The 21,247-nt window shown below is 45.6% G+C and overlaps 1 protein-coding gene across 1 annotated transcript in view; it reads right to left on the reverse strand.

Moving 5' to 3' along the window:
* Positions 1-21,247, reverse strand: part of LOC126263195 (endoplasmic reticulum transmembrane helix translocase) — a 190,358-nt gene that overhangs the window by 135,782 nt on the left and 33,329 nt on the right. The window contains exons 7-9 of the mRNA XM_049960258.1: positions 20,845-21,027; positions 278-415; positions 60-180 (exon numbers count right to left, since the gene is read on the reverse strand). Of these exons, the coding sequence (XP_049816215.1) occupies positions 60-180; positions 278-415; positions 20,845-21,027 (442 nt within the window). The remainder of the gene's footprint in view (positions 1-59; positions 181-277; positions 416-20,844; positions 21,028-21,247) is intronic.

A 21,247-nucleotide genomic window follows, 5' to 3' on the forward strand; every position in this document is an offset into this window, starting at 1 on the left:
ATTATTATTATTATAAAATTAATGAAAGATGAAGGATTTAATAATCACTTGAAACTTACTCAAGACCAGAAACTCCTTCTACTACAAGGTTATCACTTGTGAGTGTTCCTGTTTTGTCAAAGCAGCAGATCTCTACTTTCCCCGCGAATGGAATTCGGAATGGCTCTGTACAAAATACCGCTGTAAAAAGAACATATTGTAACTTGATTTGGAAACCATGGAAAATTTATGCCTTTTTTCCCCACTTCTTGTACTACATCTGCCACTGTAAACTTACCTAATTTTGACAATGATAGAAGAGATGTATTGACAGCAAGCGATAATTCTATAGGAAGCTCTGGAGGAACAACTGATGTCAGTATCAGTGCACATTCAAGGAAGAGCTTGTACCGATTACGTTTTGGATCTTCTGAACCTATACAATGCAACATTCATATTAATCATACAAAAAGTTGTAATGTTATCAAAACAAAGAACAACATCAAAGGACTAAAGCGTCTGTTTATTGTCAGTGCAACAGAATGACTGACATACTAAGCTCAGATACAACAACATAGTTTCATTTTTCACATAAACTTTTGGTCCACTAATCTTACAAAGAATGAGAAATCTTCAGCAAAACAGAATACGTACTGACATATAATTAAATCTTTGAACACACAAAGAGATATTTCTTATAGCACTAGGATACTTAACATTATTCATGAAGTGCTCCTTGTTTTCCTGTATTTTGTTTTGATAGGCAAAGAAAATGAAAGTACATTCTTTCAGATGCTGCTGTTTATGAGAAAAATTTTAAAATACTCACACAAAATATAGTTTCATAACACAACAAACACTTTCTTCCCCTCATTGTATCTATTTTGCAAAACTTTTAACTTCGAAACTTCCTGGCAGATTAAAACTGTGTGCCTGACCGAGACTCGAACTCGGGACCTTTGCCTTTCGCGGGAAAGTGCTCTACCATCTGAGCTACTGAAGCACGACTCACGCCCGGTACTCACAGCTTTACTTCTGCCAGTATCTCGTCTCCTACCTTCCAACTTTCATTTGCCTAAAATAAATTCTACCACAAGCCGTTCCACATATAGGCCCTACCTTAACTGTTGTCTGGAATTGGTGGGGTTTTATCCCAGTAAATGAATTCTTAATTTAATCATACTGCACAAGATTCCTTAAAGTAATTATCATGGAAGAGCATAGTGGTCAAGTGCAAATATCATGCACAGTATTGACACTCTCTGTATCTCTTCTGCTGGTGATCCTCACGTCAATCTCCTATTACACAATACAGTAGCTAGCATCACAAATACCGGTAGTTGCTACCTTATTCGACTGTAAATGTAGTAATTTCTCTGGTCGAACTTAATCACTATTGCTATTTCACCCAGCAGACAAAGGATAGTGAAACCTAAATTTTTGTTGCTGTAGCACAAAAATAGTGCACCTCTAGATTGATTCCTGTTTTAAACAGTCTACCCAGCACCCTCTACACATCCTAAAAGCTTGTAAGGTAAGATCAAAAACAGCCTCCATAAAAGCAAGACTTCCCACAAATGGATCTCTTTAACGTTCGCTCCTAGTACAACAACACACAATGGCCACAACTAAGGAAAAATAGTCAATTGCATGTCAACACAATATTCATATGTGGCAACAGTGCCAATCATCTAATGGAAGCTGAAGGTCACAGTAGTTCTTTAACCTTTGACAAAGTCAACAACTGGTATCTCATAAAATATACACAATATGAAGTACAAGTATCAGCCCAAATACTTGGGAAATGAACTTGCAAAGAAGAATTCACTCAATGGTCAAGAAATAGCCTCCATAATTTCATGAAAGTCTGACTGGGTTTAACAATCAAGCGAATTCAATATACCTAGCTCATTTAAACTACTTTTAGTTGTCAAAAGTAAAACCCCTCTCAGAATACATGTCCCATGGTATTAGTATTAAATATCCACAAGTCTGTCCTTATAAAAGTCAAAGTACCAAATTGATGCAAACAGTGACAAGGAGCAAGGTTATTTTAGTGGCATCACCTGCCGTCAGTATGGAAACCAAATAGCTGGCATGACATTACTGTTGACCACTGTGGTACCAATACCCAGATGGAGCCACTCCTCAGGGATGTCCTGTGACAGGACACTGCCAGAATCTCGCAGCTAAGCTGGCCCAGAGCTGGTCTTAGTGAGCAGTAATATGATCTATGGAGAGTGTGGCAAGTATGCTACCAGTTTGCCTTATGTACTAATATTGTGGACTGTGTCAAAGGCATGGACTGGACTTCGGTCTGTAATACAGACATAAGTTAGCTTGTGTTGTTTCCAAGTTATTCTGTATATACCTCCCATTGCAAACAAACAAGGCCAAACGTCTCTGCTAACTCTGTGCATCTCATCTCCAGAAACTTGGCAACACACCGGGAACTGTGTGCGTGCAAAATGGACTTTGAAAATTTTGTTTATCAGGAGCTAACAAGAGCTATATTACAGGCATTGCAAGCATCATCAAATGCTGCAGGAAAGTTTTCTGTGACACCCTTGTTTATAGCTTTTGTATCATTCAATGACCAAGATAATTGTGGGACACTTACTGCTGACACTTAGTCATATTAAGCAGGAATTTCAATTTTAAATGTTTTTATACATGGAATTATGCAGACTTTCTTATCAGGGATGTTACAATTTACTTTACCCCTGACTCAGAAATGTGGAACCACAAATGAAGGAAACCAGGTCTGCCTCTGATGGAAGTAATGTGAACAGTTCAAGCCTGTGAAATTGCCCACACAACCCAGAGTTTGTTATGGTGGAAGAAAGATGGTCAGCTCTATGGCACCGACCACACTAGACACGATGCCACTTCTGACAGGCCCCCATCTGTTCCATGGCCCAGATGAACTTGTAAATCACCACCCCTACAGCAATGAGTCATATCAGTGACAGTGCAGTTACCCAGATGTAAACAGTGTCTCTTTCACCACATACGTAGTGTGTGCCTCCACTGGAGCACAACATGCCACAGGTGTGGATAAAAGGGACATTTGTGCAAGAGGTCATTTGTAGCAATTGCAGACTTCATGGGATGCAATCCTACAAATCTTTGACCACATGCTCCTTCACGTTAATGCCCTCTGTTGTTTTCTAGCAACTTTTAGAGTCTCCCTGATTGAAGGCTGCAACCCTGTGGAGTGGTTTCATGGCTGCCCATTACTGCAAGGCCTTGAACATGCCGTGACCACCGCCAGAACATGTCACTGCTGAAGCCTTTCCTTGACAGGTGGTCACACGGGTGTGGGTATGCGAGTCCCAATGCCCCACAACCTGGATCTCTGAGATGATCTCTGCCTGTCAAGTGCCCTTGACATTTACGGTTCTCTCTGTCCATGAACATCGGAGGTGCTGCCACAATTAACTCTGCCACTGCTATCCTGGTCAGCAGCCATCATTAGCTCTTCTGCCCCTGGCGACTAGTGCAACTTCCACCAAGCCTCGTCTTGCATCAGCCTTCCACATCTATGCCCATGGACACAGACTTACCGCTGTTCCCAGTGGAAGCTTATTCGGACCACATGCCACCTGTGGTTCTCCCTAATGTCACTATGTAAATTGAATAGCTGGCACAAAATTACTGTCAGCTGCTGTGGCACCACTATCCAGAGTGGCCCTAGTCATCAGGAGCTCCCTCCTATGGGACCATGCCAGAATCTAGCATATGAATTGGTCAAGGGCTGGTCTGAATAAGTTGTGATGCAATCTGTGGAGTGTGTGTTCAGTATGATACACATTTGGCTTAGATACTAATATCATGGACACTATCTGTCATGGTTGGAACTCTGATACAACATGGACTGGACTTTGCTTCGCAATACGGACTCAAGTTAGCTTGTGCTGTTTCCGATAAACATCCTGTATAGTAAATAAACCTAGGCAAGACCCCACTAAGTCACGTGTAACTTGTGTTTACGAAACTAGATGTTATTCATATGTTTGCTGAGCACCGTAAATTGTATTATAAGTGGGTTTGAGTTCCAGTCTGGCAGTTTTAATCTGTCAGCAGGTTTTGAAAACAGCACATACACTGTTGCAGAGTGGAAGATTCATTCTGGAAATTATGCATCACTCTTCACCAGTGATAATTACATGGGACAGTTTTAAACCTCATTTGCACCAAATGGTGCTTACAGGACCAAATAAAGTTTGAAGTATCTGTTGAAGTGGACACATGCCAATACAAAGTGATACAATTTCTTAACATGCTCGATTTAGCTCAATGGCAGTGCCACAAAATGTGGTGTCACCGCCAGACACCACACTTGCTAGGTGGTAGCTTAAATCGGTCGCGGTCCATTAGTACATGTCGGACCCGCGTGTCGCCACTGTCAGGATCGCAGACCGAGCGCCACCACAAGGCAGGTCTCGAGAGACTTACTAGCACTCGCCCCAGTTGTACGGCGACGTTGCTAGCGACTATACTGACGAAGCCTTTGCTCTCATTTGCCGAGAGACAGTTAGAATAGCCTTCAGCTAAGTTAATGGCTACGACTTAGCAAGGCGCCAATTGTATCAGTGCATGTATCTTACGAGTCTCATTTGTATAGTCAAGAGAGATGTACCAAAGGAAGAATTAAAAGTTAAGTATATTCCAAAGCTACGTATTTTCTTTATAGTATTCAATACGTATCCTGTTCCAGACTTGACGCCAGTCGGCGTGTGTTTACGCGTGCCTTTCGGCTTCCTCCTCAGTGTGGCGTGACTAGCTTGTTACGCCACAACACAAAAAAAGTGCTTTGAAAAACTTGTGACTTTTAGAACTGATTCTTGTGGACAAACAACAACAGCTAGGGCAACAAGCTAACTTATCAAAACTAGACGCATTTGTCTTCATGGAGTTACCATGATTATTACTTGTAATTTGGACACTTTTTAACACAATAACCATCATATTGTATTATGGACTAATTGAACAATAAACACTACAGCTGGAACAATTTAGGAAGCGAAAGCTTTTAAGAACTAAGTGTTCGAAAATCGAGCAGAAAGTATTTATTCCTATCTAGTTTTTATTTATTCACTGAAGAGCCAAAGAAACTGGTTCACCTGCATAATATCATGTAGGGCCCCCACGAGTGCGCAGAAGTGCCACAACATGACATGGCATGGACTCAACTAATGTCCGAAGTAGTGCTGGAGGGAACTGACACCATGAATCCTGCAGGGCTATCCAGAGTATGAGAGGGTGGAGATCTCTTCTGAATAGCATATTGCAAGGCATCCCAGATATGCTCAATCATGTTTGTGTCTGGAGAGAGTGGTGGCCATTGGAAGTGCTTAAGCTCGGAAGAGTTTGTTTTGGTTTTGGGGTGCAAAACTTCTATGGTCATTAGTGCCCAGCCCGTGACTTAGGAAACAGTAAAAAACCGAAATTGAAAACCAGCAGCAATGGGAACAAAGTCATAAAATTGGAGAAACTAAAAGCAGAAGGAATGCTTAAAAATCCACTACAGAAAGGGGTTGGTTGTCCCCAAAAAAGGCTTCAAATGACTGACGTCATTTCACTGTCACTAATAAACTGGAGAACGCGGTCGGCTGAGCGCGTGTCATCTGCTAAAATCGACGATAGATCAGGCGATAGCTGTAGACGGGAGCGTAACGGATTAAAATAGGGGCATTCAATTAAAAGGTGTCTTACCGTCCACAGCTAAGAGCAGTGGGGACAGAGTGGGGGAGGATCGCCGCTTAAAAGATGTCGATGGCTAAAAAGACAGTGCCCTATCCGGAGTCTAGCTAAAATCACCTCCTCCCGACGACGCGTTCGGGAGGAAGAGGTCCAAGCGCAAGGAAGGGCTTTCACTTCCCGCAATTTATTATGGGGAAGTGTTGGCCAATGCGCATGCCATAAATGAGCAACTTTGCGACATAAACCGCTCCGTAGATCGGTGAAGGGAAGCGACTGAATAGCTGGCCGAGGAAGAGAGACTGCAGCCTTGGCCGCCTCATTCCCACAGATACCAGCGTGTCCCGGGAGCCAGAGGAACGCCACCGAGACGCCCCCCAGGTGGAGCAAGCGCAGACAGTCCTGAATCCGGTGGACCAAAGGGTGCACAGGGTAAAGAGCTTAGAGACTGAGGAGAGAGCTGAGAGAATCTGAGCAGGTAACGTACTGTATCTGCCGATGGCGGCGGATGTAGTGGACAGCCTGGAGAACAGCGTAAAGCTCCGCAGTATACACCGAACACTGGTCGGGAAGCCGAAATTGATTTGGGGTGTCGCCAACAATATAGGCACTCCCTACACATAACGATGTTTTCGAGCCGTCGGTGTAAATAAATGTGGCGTCTGTCATTTGTGCACATAGAGCAGCAAATGCCCGACGATAAACAAGTGTAGGGGTACCATCCTTGGGAAATCGACAAAGGTCACGGAGCAGGCAGATCCGGGGACGGAGCCAAGGCGGTGCTGTACCCCAAGTTGTCAAGGTGGTTTTAGGAAAGCGGAAGGAAAGAGAATGGAGCAGTTGACGGAAGCGGACTCCCGGGGTTAGTAGGGAGGAGGAGCGGCCTGCATACCCTACATCAAATGAGGCGTCGAAAAAAAGGGCATGGGCTGGATTAGCAGGCATGGAAGACAGATGGCTAGCATAACGACTTAGAAGGACCGCTCGCCGATTGGACAACGGAGGTTCAGCAGTCTCAGCATAAAGGCTTTCTACAAGGCTGGTGTAAAAAGCTCCAGACACTAAACGTAATCCACGGTGGTGGATAGAGTCGAGACGCCGAAGAATAGACGGCCGAGCAGAGGAGTAGACTATGCTTCCATAATCCAATTTCGAGCGCACGAAGGCGCGATAGAGGCGGAGAAGGACCACTCGGTCCGCTCCCCAGGAGGTACCATTCAGGACACGGAGGGTGTTAAGCGATCGCAGACAGCGAGCCGAAAGATAGGAAACATGGGAGGACCAGCACAGTTTTCTGTCAAACATAAGACCCAAGAATTTAGCGACGTCTGAAAACGGAAGGTTGACAGGTCCTAGATGTAAGAAGGGCGGAAGAAACTCCTTACGTCGCCAAAAATTAACACAAACGGTCTTACTGGGAGAGAAACGGAAGCCTGTTTCAATGCTCCAAGAGTGGAGGCAATCGAGACATCCTTGAAGACGTCGTTCAAGAAGGCTGGTCCGTTGAGAGCTGTAGTAGATCGCAAAATCATCCACAAAGAGGGAGCCCGAGACATCGGGAAGGAGACAATCCATAATTGGATTTATAGCGATGGCAAACAGTACAACACTCAGCACGGAGCCCTGGGGTACCCCGTTTTCTTGGGAGAAAGTGCGGTAGAGAGTAGTGTTCACCCGCACCCTAAATGTGCGCTCTGCCATAAATTCGCGAAGAAAAAGGGGCAGCCGGCCTCGAAAGCCCCAAGAGAACAGTGTGCGGAGGATGCCTGTCCTCCAACAGGTATCGTATGCTCTCTCCAGATCAAAAAATATTGCTACCGTTTGGCGTTTCCGGAGAAAATTGTTCATGATATAAGTGGAGAGAGCAACAAGATGGTCAACTGCAGAATGATGCTTTCGGAATCCGCATTGGGCAGGTGTTAAAAGACTGCGGGATTCCAGCCACCACGCTAAACGGTAATTCACCATACGCTCCATAACCTTACAGACACTACTCGTGAGAGAAATGGGGCGATAGCTAGAGGGGAGATGTTTGTCCTTTCCAGGTTTCGGAACAGGAACAACGATAGCTTCCCGCCATCGTCTGGGAAAAGTACTGACGGTCCAAATTCGATTATAAAGGCGAAGGAGGTAATGCAGACTATGGGTTGATAAATGCAGCAACATTTGGACGGGGATACCATCTGGTCCTGGGGCGGAGGAGCGAGAAGAAGAGAGTGCATGTTGGAGTTCCCGCAAGGAGAAAACAGTATTGTAGCTTTCGCGATTTTGAGAGGAGAAAGCAAGAGGTCGCACTTCCGCTGCACGTTTCTTCGGGAGAAACGCTGGCGGGTAATTTGAAGAGCTCAAAATGTCAGCAAAGTGCTGACCCAACGAGTTAGAAATTGCGACGGGGTCCACTAATGTGTCATGCGCGACAGTGAGCCTAGAGACCGGGGAGAAACTAGGCGCGCCTGAGAACCGTCGAAGCCGACTCCAAACTTCCGAGGAGGGAGTGAAGGTGTTAAATGAGCTAATAAAGAATTTCCAGCTTGCCTTCTTGGTATCGCGGATGACACGGCGGCATCGCGCTCGGAGCTGCTTATAGCGGATACAGTTGGCCAAAGTAGGATGGTGGCGGAAAACGCGGAGAGCACGTCGCCGCTCACGTAGTGCATCACGGCATGCCTCGTTCCACCAAGGAACTGGGGGGCACCGGGGCAATTCAGAGGTGCGTGGTATTGAATGTTCCGCAGCTGTAAGAATAACGTCGGTAATATGTGTGACCTCATCATCGACGCTGGGAAAGTGACGGTCATCGAATGTCACTAGAGACGAAATAAGTGTCCAATCGGCTCGAGCAAACTTCCAGCGTCGCGGGCGCATATATGGCTGTTGAGGCTGCAGTCTAAGGACACATGGAAAGTGGTCACTCGAGTGTGTATCATCAAGGGCGAACCATTCGAAGCGGCGAGCTAGCGGAACAGTACCGACCGCAAGGTCCAAATGAGATAAATTTGCCGTGGAGGCAGACAAAAATGTAGGGACCCCAGTGTTGAGGCAAACTAGATCTGCTTGGTGGAAGACGGCTAGCAATAGTGAGCCACGTGGACAAGGATGTGGAGATCCCCAAAGCGGGTGGTGGGCACTGAAGTCCCCAACCAGCAAATATGGGGGTGGAAGCTGACCAAGAAGATGAAGGAGATCAGCTCGTGCCATTGGTGTGGACGATGGAATGTATACAGTACAAAGAGAGAACGTGTATCCGGAAAGGGAAAGACGGACGGCGACAGCTTGGAAGGAAGTGTTTAAATGGATTGGGTGATATTGGAGAGTTTCATGGAGAAGAATCATGAGTCCTCCATGTGCTAGAGTGCCTGCAACAGAGGGGAGATCATATCGGACGGACTGAAAATGAGGGAGAACAAAGCGGTCATGGGGACGCAGCTTTGTTTCCTGAAGACAGAAGATGACCGGCGAGTAGGATTGTAAGAGGATCGACAATTCATCCTGATTGGCTCGAATACCGCGGATATTCCAGTGGATAATGGACATAGGGTGAACAGGAAATGGAGGAATGTGACCAAGGTCGCTGTCAACTCAACGACTGCTCCGAGCTTGCGACCGACAGCATGGAATGGCATTCAGCCGAATGCAGAAGATCCTGATCCATAGGTTGGTCAGGAGCAGCTCCTGCCACCAGCGACCGGCCGGTTGATCGGCCGCCAGCAGTGCGCCTCGGCGACACAGAAGACGGCCGAGGGCGACTTCCGCCAGGTGGTGCTGTAGATGGGACACGCCTTGGCGGAGAAGGAGAGGAACTGGGTTTCTTTGTAGCCTTCTTGGAAGTATGATGTTTAGAGGAAGGAGGAACCGATGGTTGGGAAGTTGCCGTACGTAAAAACTCTTCACGAGTATGCTCTTTTTTCAAAGTCTTGGTGTCTGACTTTTGGGCTCGAGATTTAGCAGAACTCGACGAAGGGTGAGCCAGAGAGTGGGCAGGCGAAAGTGGTGAGGTTGAACGGGCGATCTTTGCGCTGGCCGATCTGACGACCGTGGCACTAAAGGTGAGGTCGCAAGTCTGCGTGGCCGCCTCCTTTGTTGGCCGAGGAGAAGCAAGGACAGTGCTGTATTTTCCTTTCTGAGGCACGGTGGGCTGTCGACTGGCGAATAATTTTCGAGCAGCAAAGGTTGACACCTTTTCCTTTACTCTAATTTCCTGGATGAGCTTTTCGTCCTTAAAAACGGGACAATCTCGAGAGGAAGCGGTGTGGTCACCCATACAGTTGATGCAGCGAGGGGATGGAGGTGGACAAGCACCCTCATGGGCATCCCTGCCACACGTAACACATTTGGCCGGATTGGAACAGGACTGGCTGGTGTGATTGAACCGCTGGCACCGATAGCAACGCGTAGGGTTTGGGACGTAAGGGCGAACGGAAATTATCTCGTAGCCGGCTTTGATTTTCGATGGTAGTTGAACTTTGTCAAATGTCAAGAAGACAGTGCGGGTTGGAATGATGTTCATGTCAACCCTTTTCATAACCCTATGAACAGCCGTTACGCCCTGGTCAGACAGGTAGTGCTGAATTTCTTCGTCAGACAGTCCATCGAGGGAGCGTGTATAAACGACTCCACGCGAGGAATTTAAGGTACGGTGCGGTTCCACCCGGACAGGGAAGGTGTGTAGTAGTGAGGTACGCAGCAATTTTTGTGCCTGGAGGGCACTGACTGTTTCTAACAACAGGGTGCCATTCCGTAATCTGGAACAAGACTTTACAGGACCTGCAATTGCGTCGACACCTTTCTGAATAATGAAAGGGTTGACCGTGGAGAAGTCGTGACCTTCGTCAGACCGAGAAACAACAAGGAACTGTGGCAATGATGGAAGAACTGACTGTGGTTGAGACTCAGTGAACTTACGTTTGTGAGCAGACATAGTGGAAGGTGAGGAAACCATTGCGGAAGAATCCCCCATGATTACCGGCGTCTCCGATGGCGCGCTCCTCCCTTGTGGGGGCCCTCTCTGACGGCACTCCCGCCTTAGGTGATTGTTCACACCTCAGGTCACACCTCCCGACAAACGGACGGAGGGACCAATCGGCACTTTCGGAAGGTATCAGCTCAGGTAATCACCCCTCCCTGGGCCTGGCCGTTACCAGGGGGTACGTACGTGTCCTACCTGTCTACCCAGGGTGGGGAATTACGCGTTACCCCGTCACCGGCTACGCATGGAAGTGCGTGGGTTGGCCTTCAGACACGCACAGGGAGGAAGAAAGAGAAAGGGAAAGGAAAGGAGAGAGGTCTCAAACGCCGCAGCGGAGAAGGTAGAGAGGAGAGGTAAGGAAAAGAGAAGGACAAAGAAAGGATGAAGACTTACAAGCAAGGAAGGAAGGCGAAGAATGTAGTATATTTACAAGCGTCCGTCTCCGGACGTAGGCACAAACCATAACCCCAGAGAAAGGGAAAGAAAGAGCCAGAGGTGAAGGGGGGGGGGGGGCGAAGATGGGGGATGGGGAAGGAAGCGGAAAGGGAAGGTATGCAGCCCGGAAAGGAAGGAAGGCCACATCAGCTCGGGGTCCCGTGCTCGCTACGCACGTATCCACAAAAGAGTTGTGGATCCCCTGGGGGGGGGGGGGGGGGGGGCCTCGGAAGAGTGTTCCTGGAGTCACTCTAGCAATTCTGGACGTGTGGGGTGCCGCACTGTCCTGCTGGAATTGCCCAAGTGCATCGTAATGCACAATGGATGTGAATGGATGCAGGTGATCAGACAGGATGCTTACGTACGTGTCACTTGTCAGAGACGTATCTAGGGTCCCATATCACTCCAACCGCACATGCTCTATGCTTTTACAGAACCTCCACCAGGTTGAACAGTCCCCTGCTGATATGCAGAGTCCATGGATTCATGAGGTTGTCTCCATACCCATATACGTCCATCCACTCAACACAATTTGAAATGAGACTTGCCCGACCAGGCAACATGTTTCTATTCATCAACAGTCCAATGTCAGTGTTGAAGGGTCCAGGCAAGGAGTAAAGCTTTCCGTCGTGCAGTCATCAAGGGTAAATGAGTGGGCCTTCGGCTCCGAAAGCCCACTTCGATGATGTTTCCTTTGATGGGTTGCACGCTGACACTTGTTGATGGCCCAGAATTGAAATCTGCAGCAGTTTTCAGAAGGGTTGGCATAATCCATATCACTTCATAGTCTCAGATATGTTTAGCATATGTTAAAATTCAAGAGTAAGTAAGAAACACGTATTTTTTTGTTTTGTCCAAAAAGTTCCTGCCCCGAGGTACAGGCATCCAAAGATGACACTGTGAACACCATTTTGAAAATGCTAATTTTGAAAAAAGTTTTAAAATGCTGTATCTCTGTAACAGTTCTAGATATTGTATTCTGATAGTTTTTTTTTTATTTGAAAGATTATTTAAGATTACAATGGTATCCTCCATTTGAGCATGTCTGTCAAAGTTCTTTTTACTGCTGCCTTTTGAATTTTTTTTTTATAATTTACAGAAATTTTTTTTTTCAAAAATGCCAATCCAGAAAAGTTAGATGTTTTTTCTGTTGATTAGTAATATGTAGTACTATGTTCTTGGTAAAGGATACCTTCTACTATTAAGTTGGACAGGTTTAATTAAAAAAAAAAAAAATTAACTTTCAAGGTGTTATAACGTCAAGTTTAACAAATATATTTCAGAACGACACAACACATATAAGTCACAGAGTAAGTTGACAAGCAAGACATGTGTACACGTTAGCATTCCAATGAGCACTGAGTCCCAGTCTAGTGGCCACTGCTCGGCTGGCCACTTAGGTGGCGCAGCTGCTGCATGGCTGGCAGACAGCGCCGCACGTAGAGGACGCACATAATTGCGCGGCGGCGCTTTGACTGAACGGCGAGTCACAACACTTTTCCCCCCTTTGAAATTGTTGCACTGGTCTTGATGGAGGTGTCCTAGAGATGGCTAACGTCCATAGGCATTGTTTGACTCGCCGTAAAGTCTCGAGGAGGAGGCTTCCCGTACGGACAGAAGTCTCCATGATGATAACGGGTCAAGATGACAGGAGACGTAGGGGTTGAATCCGCTGGGGCCCCCTGCACCAATTTGCCCATTGCGGCAAGTCCAGTTGATATGACAGGAGACATGAACGATGTGTCGGCGTCCGTTGGAGGAGGAGGCGAGTAGATTTGCTCTGACAGAGGATGGTCATCCAGTTCCTGCATGGGCACGTCTCCTGGTGGCGTCCGTTCTTGTGCTGGCATAGCGATGACGGTGAGAGGGCTGCGTTGTGAGTATTGAGAGATGCCAAGATCCCGAGCGTCAGGTAGAGCCGAAGGTGGTGTAGCGGCATTCGGAACAGGTGTTGCCAGCACACGAGTCCGAAGCTGGTCCGAATGACGCACTGCAACACCCGTGTCCGTCTGGATTTCGTACAGGCGTCTGCCACGGTGTCTTAAGATGCGCCCCGGGCTCCATTTTGGCCGCCTGCCATATCCCCGTAACCAGACGAGGTCGTCGGCGGTGAACCGGCCAAGGGAAGGCACCCGCGGCTGTGAGGTGGGAGGCCGCAGAAGATGAAGTAGCGTGCTGGGCTGTCGGCCATGTAAGAGCTCAGCCGGGCTGTGGTCGCCCATCAGGGTGAAACGGTAAGACGCCAGAAACTGGAGAAGCGCATCATCAGCAGCAGAAGAAGTCAGAAGTTTCCGCATCTGAGCCTTAAATGTGCGGACCAGTCCTTCAGCCTCACCGTTGGATTGTGGATGGAACGGCGGGGCCGTGACATGCATAACGCCGTGACGAGCACAAAAATCTGCAAATTCGGAAGAGGCAAATTGCAGACAATTATCAGTAACAAGAGTAGAGGGGAGGCCTTCCAAAGGAAAAATGCAGGCGAGAGCACTGGTGGTTGCCGCGGTGGTAGGCAACGTGCATTGGACAATGAAAGGAAAGTTAGAGTAGGCGTCAATTACGAGGAGCCAATAAGTACCTAAAAAGGGTCCCGCAAAGTCAGCATGAATGAGCTCCCAGGGCTTCTCAGGCGAAGGCCACGGTGACAAAGATGACTTCGGGGCAGCGGCCTGTGATGCACAAGGGCCACAGGCAGCGATCATGTGTGCTATTTCAGAGTCGATGGCAGGCCAGTACACATGACGATGTGCCAGAGATTTTGTGCGAGACACACCCCAGTGCCCTTGGTGAAGGAGGCACAAGACCGAAGCACGCAAAGACGCAGGTACCACGACACGCGGCGAAGCATTGTCAGTGGAGAGGAGGATAACACCATCCCTAGCCATGAGGTGGTAGCGCAAAGCGTAGTAGTTCCGCAACGGATCAGAAGTCTTAGCGGACGGGCGATCTGGCCAACCCTTCTGAATACAGCGGGAGAGGGTAGGGTCAGAACCCGTAGCAGCCGCCAGCCTGTCCCCAGTGATGGGGAACCCATCCACAACCCGCTGCTCGGCAACATCCAGGTGGAAACACAAAAGTTCGTCCCTATCAAATGCCTGATCAGGACCCATGGGAAGGCGAGACAGAGCATCAGCATTTGCATGTTGAGCCGTTGGCCGGAAATGAATCTCATAATTGAAACGAGACAAGCAAAGAGCCCAACGCTGGAGGCGGTGTGCAGCCTTGTCGGAAAGTGACGTTGATGGATGAAACAAGGAAACAAGTGGTTTGTGATCTGTAACAAGATGAAATTTTGAGCCATAGAGAAAAACACCAAACTTATGAAGAGCATAAATAATGGCCAAAGCTTCTTTTTCAATTTGAGAATACTTTTGTTGGGCATCCATGAGCGTTTTGGAGGCATAAGCAATGGGTTGTTCCGAACCGTCAGAAAAACGGTGCGCAAGGACTGCACCGACCCCATATTGAGAGGCGTCTGTGGCAAGAACAAGATGTTGGCCAGGTCGATAAGTAGCCAGGCACGGGGCCTGTTTAAGCATAGTCTTCAATTTCTGGAAAGCCGCATCGCATGACGCGGACCAGTGAAAAGGCACGTTTTTATGCAACAGGCGATGCAACGGCTGAGCCACCGAAGCCGCAGACGGTAAAAACTTGTGATAGTATGCTACTTTCCCCAAGAAGGCCCGCAGTTCCTTAACAGATGTAGGGCGACGAAGGGCATCGATCGCAGCGGCAGTTTGCTGAAGCGGACGAATACCATCCTGAGAGAGTTGAAACCCCAAGTATGTGATAGATGCCTGAAAAAATTGTGATTTCTGAAGATTACACTTAAGACCGGCAGTCTGTAAGACATGAAAAAGTGTGCGGAGATTGTGAAGATATTCTTCAGTGGTGGAGCCAGTGGCAACAATGTCGTCCATGTAATTGATACACCCAGGGACAGGGAGCAATAATTGTTCCAAGAATCGCTGAAAGAGAGCAGGAGCGCTAGCAACCCCGAATGGCAAGCGTTGGTATTGATAGAGGCCAAAAGGCGTGTTAAGGACCAGAAACTGCCGGGAAGCAGCGTCGAGAGGAAGTTGATGATAAGCTTCTGACAGGTCAATTTTAGAAAAATACTGGCCTCCAGCAAGTTTAGTGAACAGTTCTTCAGGACGGGGCATAGGGTAAGTGTCGATGAGGCATTGAGCATTTACAGTGGCTTTGAAATCGCCACAGAGACGAATATCACTATTTGGCTTAGCAACGACAACAACAGGAGAGGACCACTCACTGGAAGTGACAGGAAGCAAGACCCCTGAAGTAGTGAGACGATCCAACTCCCGTTTCACCCGATCACGAAGGGCCACAGGAATGGGCCGAGCCCGAAAAAACTTAGACCGAGCATTGGGTTTGAGCGTGATATGAGCTTCAAAGTCGTTTGCACGGCCTAACCCAGGAGAAAAAAGGGACGAAAATGTCGTTGACAAGGAATCCAGTTGAGCATAAGGAATAGCATCAGAGACAATGTTGACAGAGTCATCTATGGAGAACCCAAAAACGCGAAAGGCATTGAAACCAAAAAGATTTTCTGCATTGCTCTGGTCGACCACAAATATGGGAACAGTGCGAATGACGGATTCGTAAGATACCTCAGCATTAAACTGTCCCAAGAGAGAAATCTTCTGTTTATTGTATGTCCGTAATTGCCAAGTGACAGGTGACAGGAGTGGAGAACCCAACTGAAGATACGTCTGAGAATTAATTATAGTGGCAGCAGAACCGGTATCCACTTGCATGTGAACATCTCGACCAAGGATTTGAACAGTGAGGAATAACTTCCCTGAAAGGGAAGAAGTGCAATTGACAGACAACACAGAATCAGAATCAGCGTCATATTCATAAACATCATGTATGCGGTCGGATTTGCAAACGGAAGACACGTGACCTTTCTTTTTGCAATTGTGACACACAGCCCAACGTTGGGGACAATCCTCGCGTGAATGTTTCGTAAAACACCGCGGACATGAAGGAAGTAGCCAGGGGTTTTGCTGCAGTTTCTTAGCGGGTTGTTTACGGCTACGCCGAGGCTGCGCGTGGGAGCGCACTGTGGCTACGTCGGCCGGCGGGGATGTGCTGCACGCGTCGTCAACAGCGCACGGAGGTTGTATTTCCCCGACATCACCCCACGCCTCTATTTGCGCCCCCGCAGCGTGAGAAATTTCAAAAGACTGCGCAATGGAGAGAACTTCATCTAGAGTCGGATTCGCCAACTGAAGGGCATGTTGCCGAACTTCTTTGTCGGGCGCCGACCGGATAATAGCAACCCGTACCATGGAATCGACATAGGATTCTTTGTGAGCGTCAGTAACAAATTGACACTTTCGACTGAGGCTGTGAAGTTCAGCAGCCCAAGCGCGATAGGATTGATGTGGCTGTTTTCGACAACGATAAAAGGCAACACGAGAGGCTACCACATGCATTTGCTTTTGAAAATAGACAGACAGAAGTGAGCACATTTCAGCGAAGGACAAAGATGCAGGATCCTTCAAAGGAGCCAATTGCGACAACAACCGATACATTTGAGGTGAAATCCAGGAAAGGAACACAGACTTACATGGTTGTTCGTCCGTGACATGAAATGCCAAGAAGTGCTGTCGAAGACGTTTTTCATAATCAGACCAGTCTTCCGCCGTCTCGTCGTGAGGAGGAAAAGGAGGTACGGCCAATGACGAGAAACGCCTCGCATTTGACGCCGCGACGAAATCGCGAATCGCCACTGTTAGAAGCGTTTGCTGTTCAAGGAGATTTTGCAATAGTTGCTCGACAGTAGCCATGGAAACCTGTGGGTCAACGGTGAAAAGGAAAAATCCACTACCTCATCGCCAATTGTTATAACGTCAAGTTTAACAAATATATTTCAGAACGACACAACACATATAAGTCACAGAGTAAGTTGACAAGCAAGACATGTGTACATGTTAGCATTCCAATGAGCACCGAGTCCCAGTCTAGTGGACGCTGCTCGGCTGGCCGCTTAGGTGGCGCAGCTGCTACATGGCTGGCAGACAGTGCCGCACGTAGAGGACGCATGTAATTGCGCGGCGGCGCTTTGAATGATCGGCGAGTCACAACACAAGGGTAATGTATGTCTTCACTGAAGTTGTTTCTTACTAATTTCTTTGTTACAATGTTTATTTCTACTGTCTTTGTTGCAGTTATTTCTCATCACTTTCTCTGTTGCAGATATTTCTTTTCACTTTCATAGTTGCAGATATTTCTTTTCACTTTGTTATAATTACTTGTCAGTTTTGTTGTCGTGGTTGTTCATTGTAGGTTTCTGTATTGTAGTTGTTTAGTGCTAATTTGTTTACTGAAGACGCTTCTAAGAAATCTGAGACCATCCAGTGAGATCTGTGTTTTCGTGAGGAATTTGCCAGTTGACATAGTTGCAGTGTGTTTTGTGAAAAGGACTGTTTGAAATGTCTTCTGACTAGAGTCACAGGAGAGTGAAGTGTGCTGACTATTTGCATATCTGTAAAAGAGTGATACATAAGACAAACAAAAAACCAGACTTTGTTCAGGTTCGGAATAAGTGTTCTCATTTAAAGACTCTGCTTCAAAGTGAATATGTTTCCAGTGATGACTTTTTGTGTTCTAAATGTTTTGACAGAATAACAACAATGATAGTATCTGAACAAGGTGAAACCTCCCATGGTGCAGATGATGCAGATTTTGCATCAATAGAGGAAGAATTAAATACCCTAAATTAGTCAACTACAGAGGTAGGTGTTCGTTCTGTTAAGAAACTGTGGTCAGTCAAGTCGAGTCATAAGCTCTATACATCAAGAAAGCACAGAGAAATTACTAAAGCAATGGATGAATACACTACAGCAAAACTGACCACACTCTTCAAAATAGAAATTCTATCTTCAGAAGAAAATGAACCACAGCACTCTTGCACCTCTTGCCAGGAATTTTTCACAAATATCAATTTAGCTGTTGAATATTGTGCATCCTACAGTGAAAACGTGCAAGTTTTAACTATTATTCCAGAGACATTTTCAAAGAAGACAATTTTGAACCACATTGCATCAGTATCGAAGTACATGGTATACAAATCAAGAAATGTGAGTTTTTAAAAGAAGTCTTTGAAAGACCACATCCCTATTATGGTCATCCTGTAGAAGCAGCTCAAGTACAAATAGTGAAGTCATTTTATCTGGAATATAAGTGGGACTGTTCTAGGAATATAAGTGGGACTGTTCTCGCCAGAGTGCCAACAAAAAAGACACTATAACTTTAACAGCTGAAGGTTAAAAAGTTGTGGAAGTGAAGAGGTACATGACTCACAGTATTTAAGAAACTTTTGCAATTTATAAGAGCAACTATACAACTTCACATATTGGAAGATCAAAATTGTATGCACTACAACCAACGTGGGTAGTTCCACACCAACCTAGAGATGTCTGTTTGTGTGTGTACTGCACAAATTTTGAACTTTGTGTGGTAACTTCGAAGAACTTACTGGAGCAAATGACCTTGGTTGGGCGTGTGATGTCATTAGTAGTCTGTGACAAAGCGAGATGACTTGTTTGTTTCAAGAATGTGGTGACTGCCCTGGAAAGGGAGAACTGTCTTCACAGACACTTTGTCTGGAAGATGTAGCAGATAACTCTGCAGAAATTACACATGAGACATGGGAAGAAAATAAATTAATTAAGAAAACTGTTGCCTTTGACATTTTCATTGATGAACTTGGTAAATGGTCAGTGAAAGCAGTAACACACCGCATCTGAAGAAATTGCAAGAACAACACATTGCAGAAGTGAAAGGGTGTGTACAGGCTGAAGAAATATATTTAGTGCTTCACTGTGATTTTACTGAGAACTGGTCTGTAACTTTCCCACAAGAAGTACAAGGGTATCATTGGAGTAATGACTGGGTTTCAATTTTAACACGAGTGACCTATTTTCAAAACAAGTCCAAAAGTGTTGCAGTTGTAAGTGATGACACAGGACATGACTCAGCAAAATTCTTCAACTGCAAACAGGGGTAGAGAAGATCATAATTATTTCTCATGGTGCTCCTAGTCATTTTAAAAATGGTTACTAGCTGTTTGAATTGAGTAAGTCGCTTGTGCCAACTGACTGGGTATACAGTGCTACTGGTCACGGTAAGCCGCCTTGTGATAGTGTAGGCGGCCTGCTGAAGCACCATGCTACAAAACACAATCTTTCTAGACCAAATACAGCTGTGATTCAGAATGCTGAAGGACAGCAACAAAAATGGTTCAAATGGCTCTGAGCACTATGGGACTTAACATCTATGGTCATCAGTCCCCTAGAACTTAGAACTACTTACACCTAACTAACCTAAGGACATCTCACAACATCCAGTCATCACGAGGCAGGAAGGACAGCAACAATGCCAACAGTGCTCACTTCCGGTTCACAATGTTTTGAAGATCGTAAGTGCTCCAGTTTCTGTATCAAAAGAAGATACTGAAGTAGTGGAGCACATTTTTAGTTCATTGACTGGCTAATTTCAGTACAAAATAGAGTGCACAGAAGTTGTGTAAACTGAAATCTTTAAGTCTTTGGACCTTTCATATACATTTTGGAACCATTCAAAATGACACACTTACTCATCTTTCAAAACTAAAACTTTGTTTTGAATTTTATGAGCTTGTTATGTGATAATGTGGTAATAAAACAGGTTTTATGTACAGCAAAAATTTCAATTTTTTTATAAAACCTGTCCAACCTAAAAGTGGAAGCTCTCCTTTTCATGGAATGTTGAACTCTATGGTACTAATCAACAGAAAAAAATTAAAATGTTATGGTTTGGCATTTTTGAAGGGGGAAAAAAAGCGGGGGGGGGGGGGGGGGAGTCCGTAATTTATAAGAAAAGTTCAGAACACTAAAGTAAAAGAATTTTGACGGGTAAGTCCAAAAGGAGGATTTCTTTGTAATCATGAAGTAATTATCTTTCAAATAAAACAAAACCAACGAAATACCTAAAAGCATTTTTAAATTTTTTCCAAAATTCGTATCTCCAAAATGGTATGTGCAGTGTCATCTTGGAGGTCTGTATCTTGGAGCAGAATTCTTTTTAGAGAAAACAAAAAAAAAATGTGTGTTCCTTACTTACTCCTTCATTTTATCATATGCTAAATTCAATAACATCTGAGATTTGAAGGTAAGATTTTTTCCTAGCCTGCCTGAATTGATATGGACTACGCCAACTGCACTTCTGTCCCACTGAATGACTCTTCAGTCGTTGTGGGCACTGTTTTTGCAGGATTTATTTCCAGCCACAGCGATGTCAAAGATTTGATGTTTTGCCAGATTCCTGATATTCATGTACACTCGTGAAATGATCATATGGAAAAGTCTCCACTTCATTGCTACCTCAGAGTGTCCCATCGCTCCTGCACCAACCATAACACCACATTCAAACTCACTTAACTCTTGATAACCTACCATTATAGCAGCAGTAACAGTAATAGTGTTAGGAAATGGGGCAGTTATGGAAAAGTCACCCAGAACCCCAGGTCTGGGGAGACTTACCAGACAACGAGAAGAAACTAAGAACTGTGCCAGACACTTGTCGTCTTATATAGGCGTCGCTGACCGCAGTGCCGTATTCTACCTGTTTATGTATCTCTGTGTTTGGATACACATGCCTATACCAGTTTCTTTGGCGCTTCAGTGTATATTGCACACACCAATACAAATTTAACCACGTACTGAAAACTAAAAATCTATCTTTATGTTACTCACCCTTTACCCAAACATAGGCAGCAGCAGCAATTGCAAATATCAAGAGAAAAAGGATGAAACCAAACGTTTCCAAGTTGTTTGCCGTTACACGCTTAACTCCAAACAATATTGTACGAAGCAGCTTTCCTTGAGAGGTATTAAATCCAGTTCGTAACACGTAAGCAACGCAACCATTATCCTGTGCTGAAATAACATCAGAGATTTTGTGAAAAGACAGAACAACAACAACTAAGGAACAAATTTCCCATTTTACAGAAAGAAAATACCTAAAAATATATGTTATTTATTAAGTAGGAAAGGTTAAAATATGACAAAGTTTAAAAATAATTTCAGGAGCATTTTGTACTCTACTGACAATCCAATAGTCAAAGACATGATTTTCCAATTTTTTTCAGTGCAAATT

This window comes from Schistocerca nitens, chromosome 6, assembly GCF_023898315.1.
Source record: "Schistocerca nitens isolate TAMUIC-IGC-003100 chromosome 6, iqSchNite1.1, whole genome shotgun sequence".
Taxonomy (NCBI): Eukaryota; Metazoa; Arthropoda; class Insecta; order Orthoptera; family Acrididae; genus Schistocerca; species Schistocerca nitens.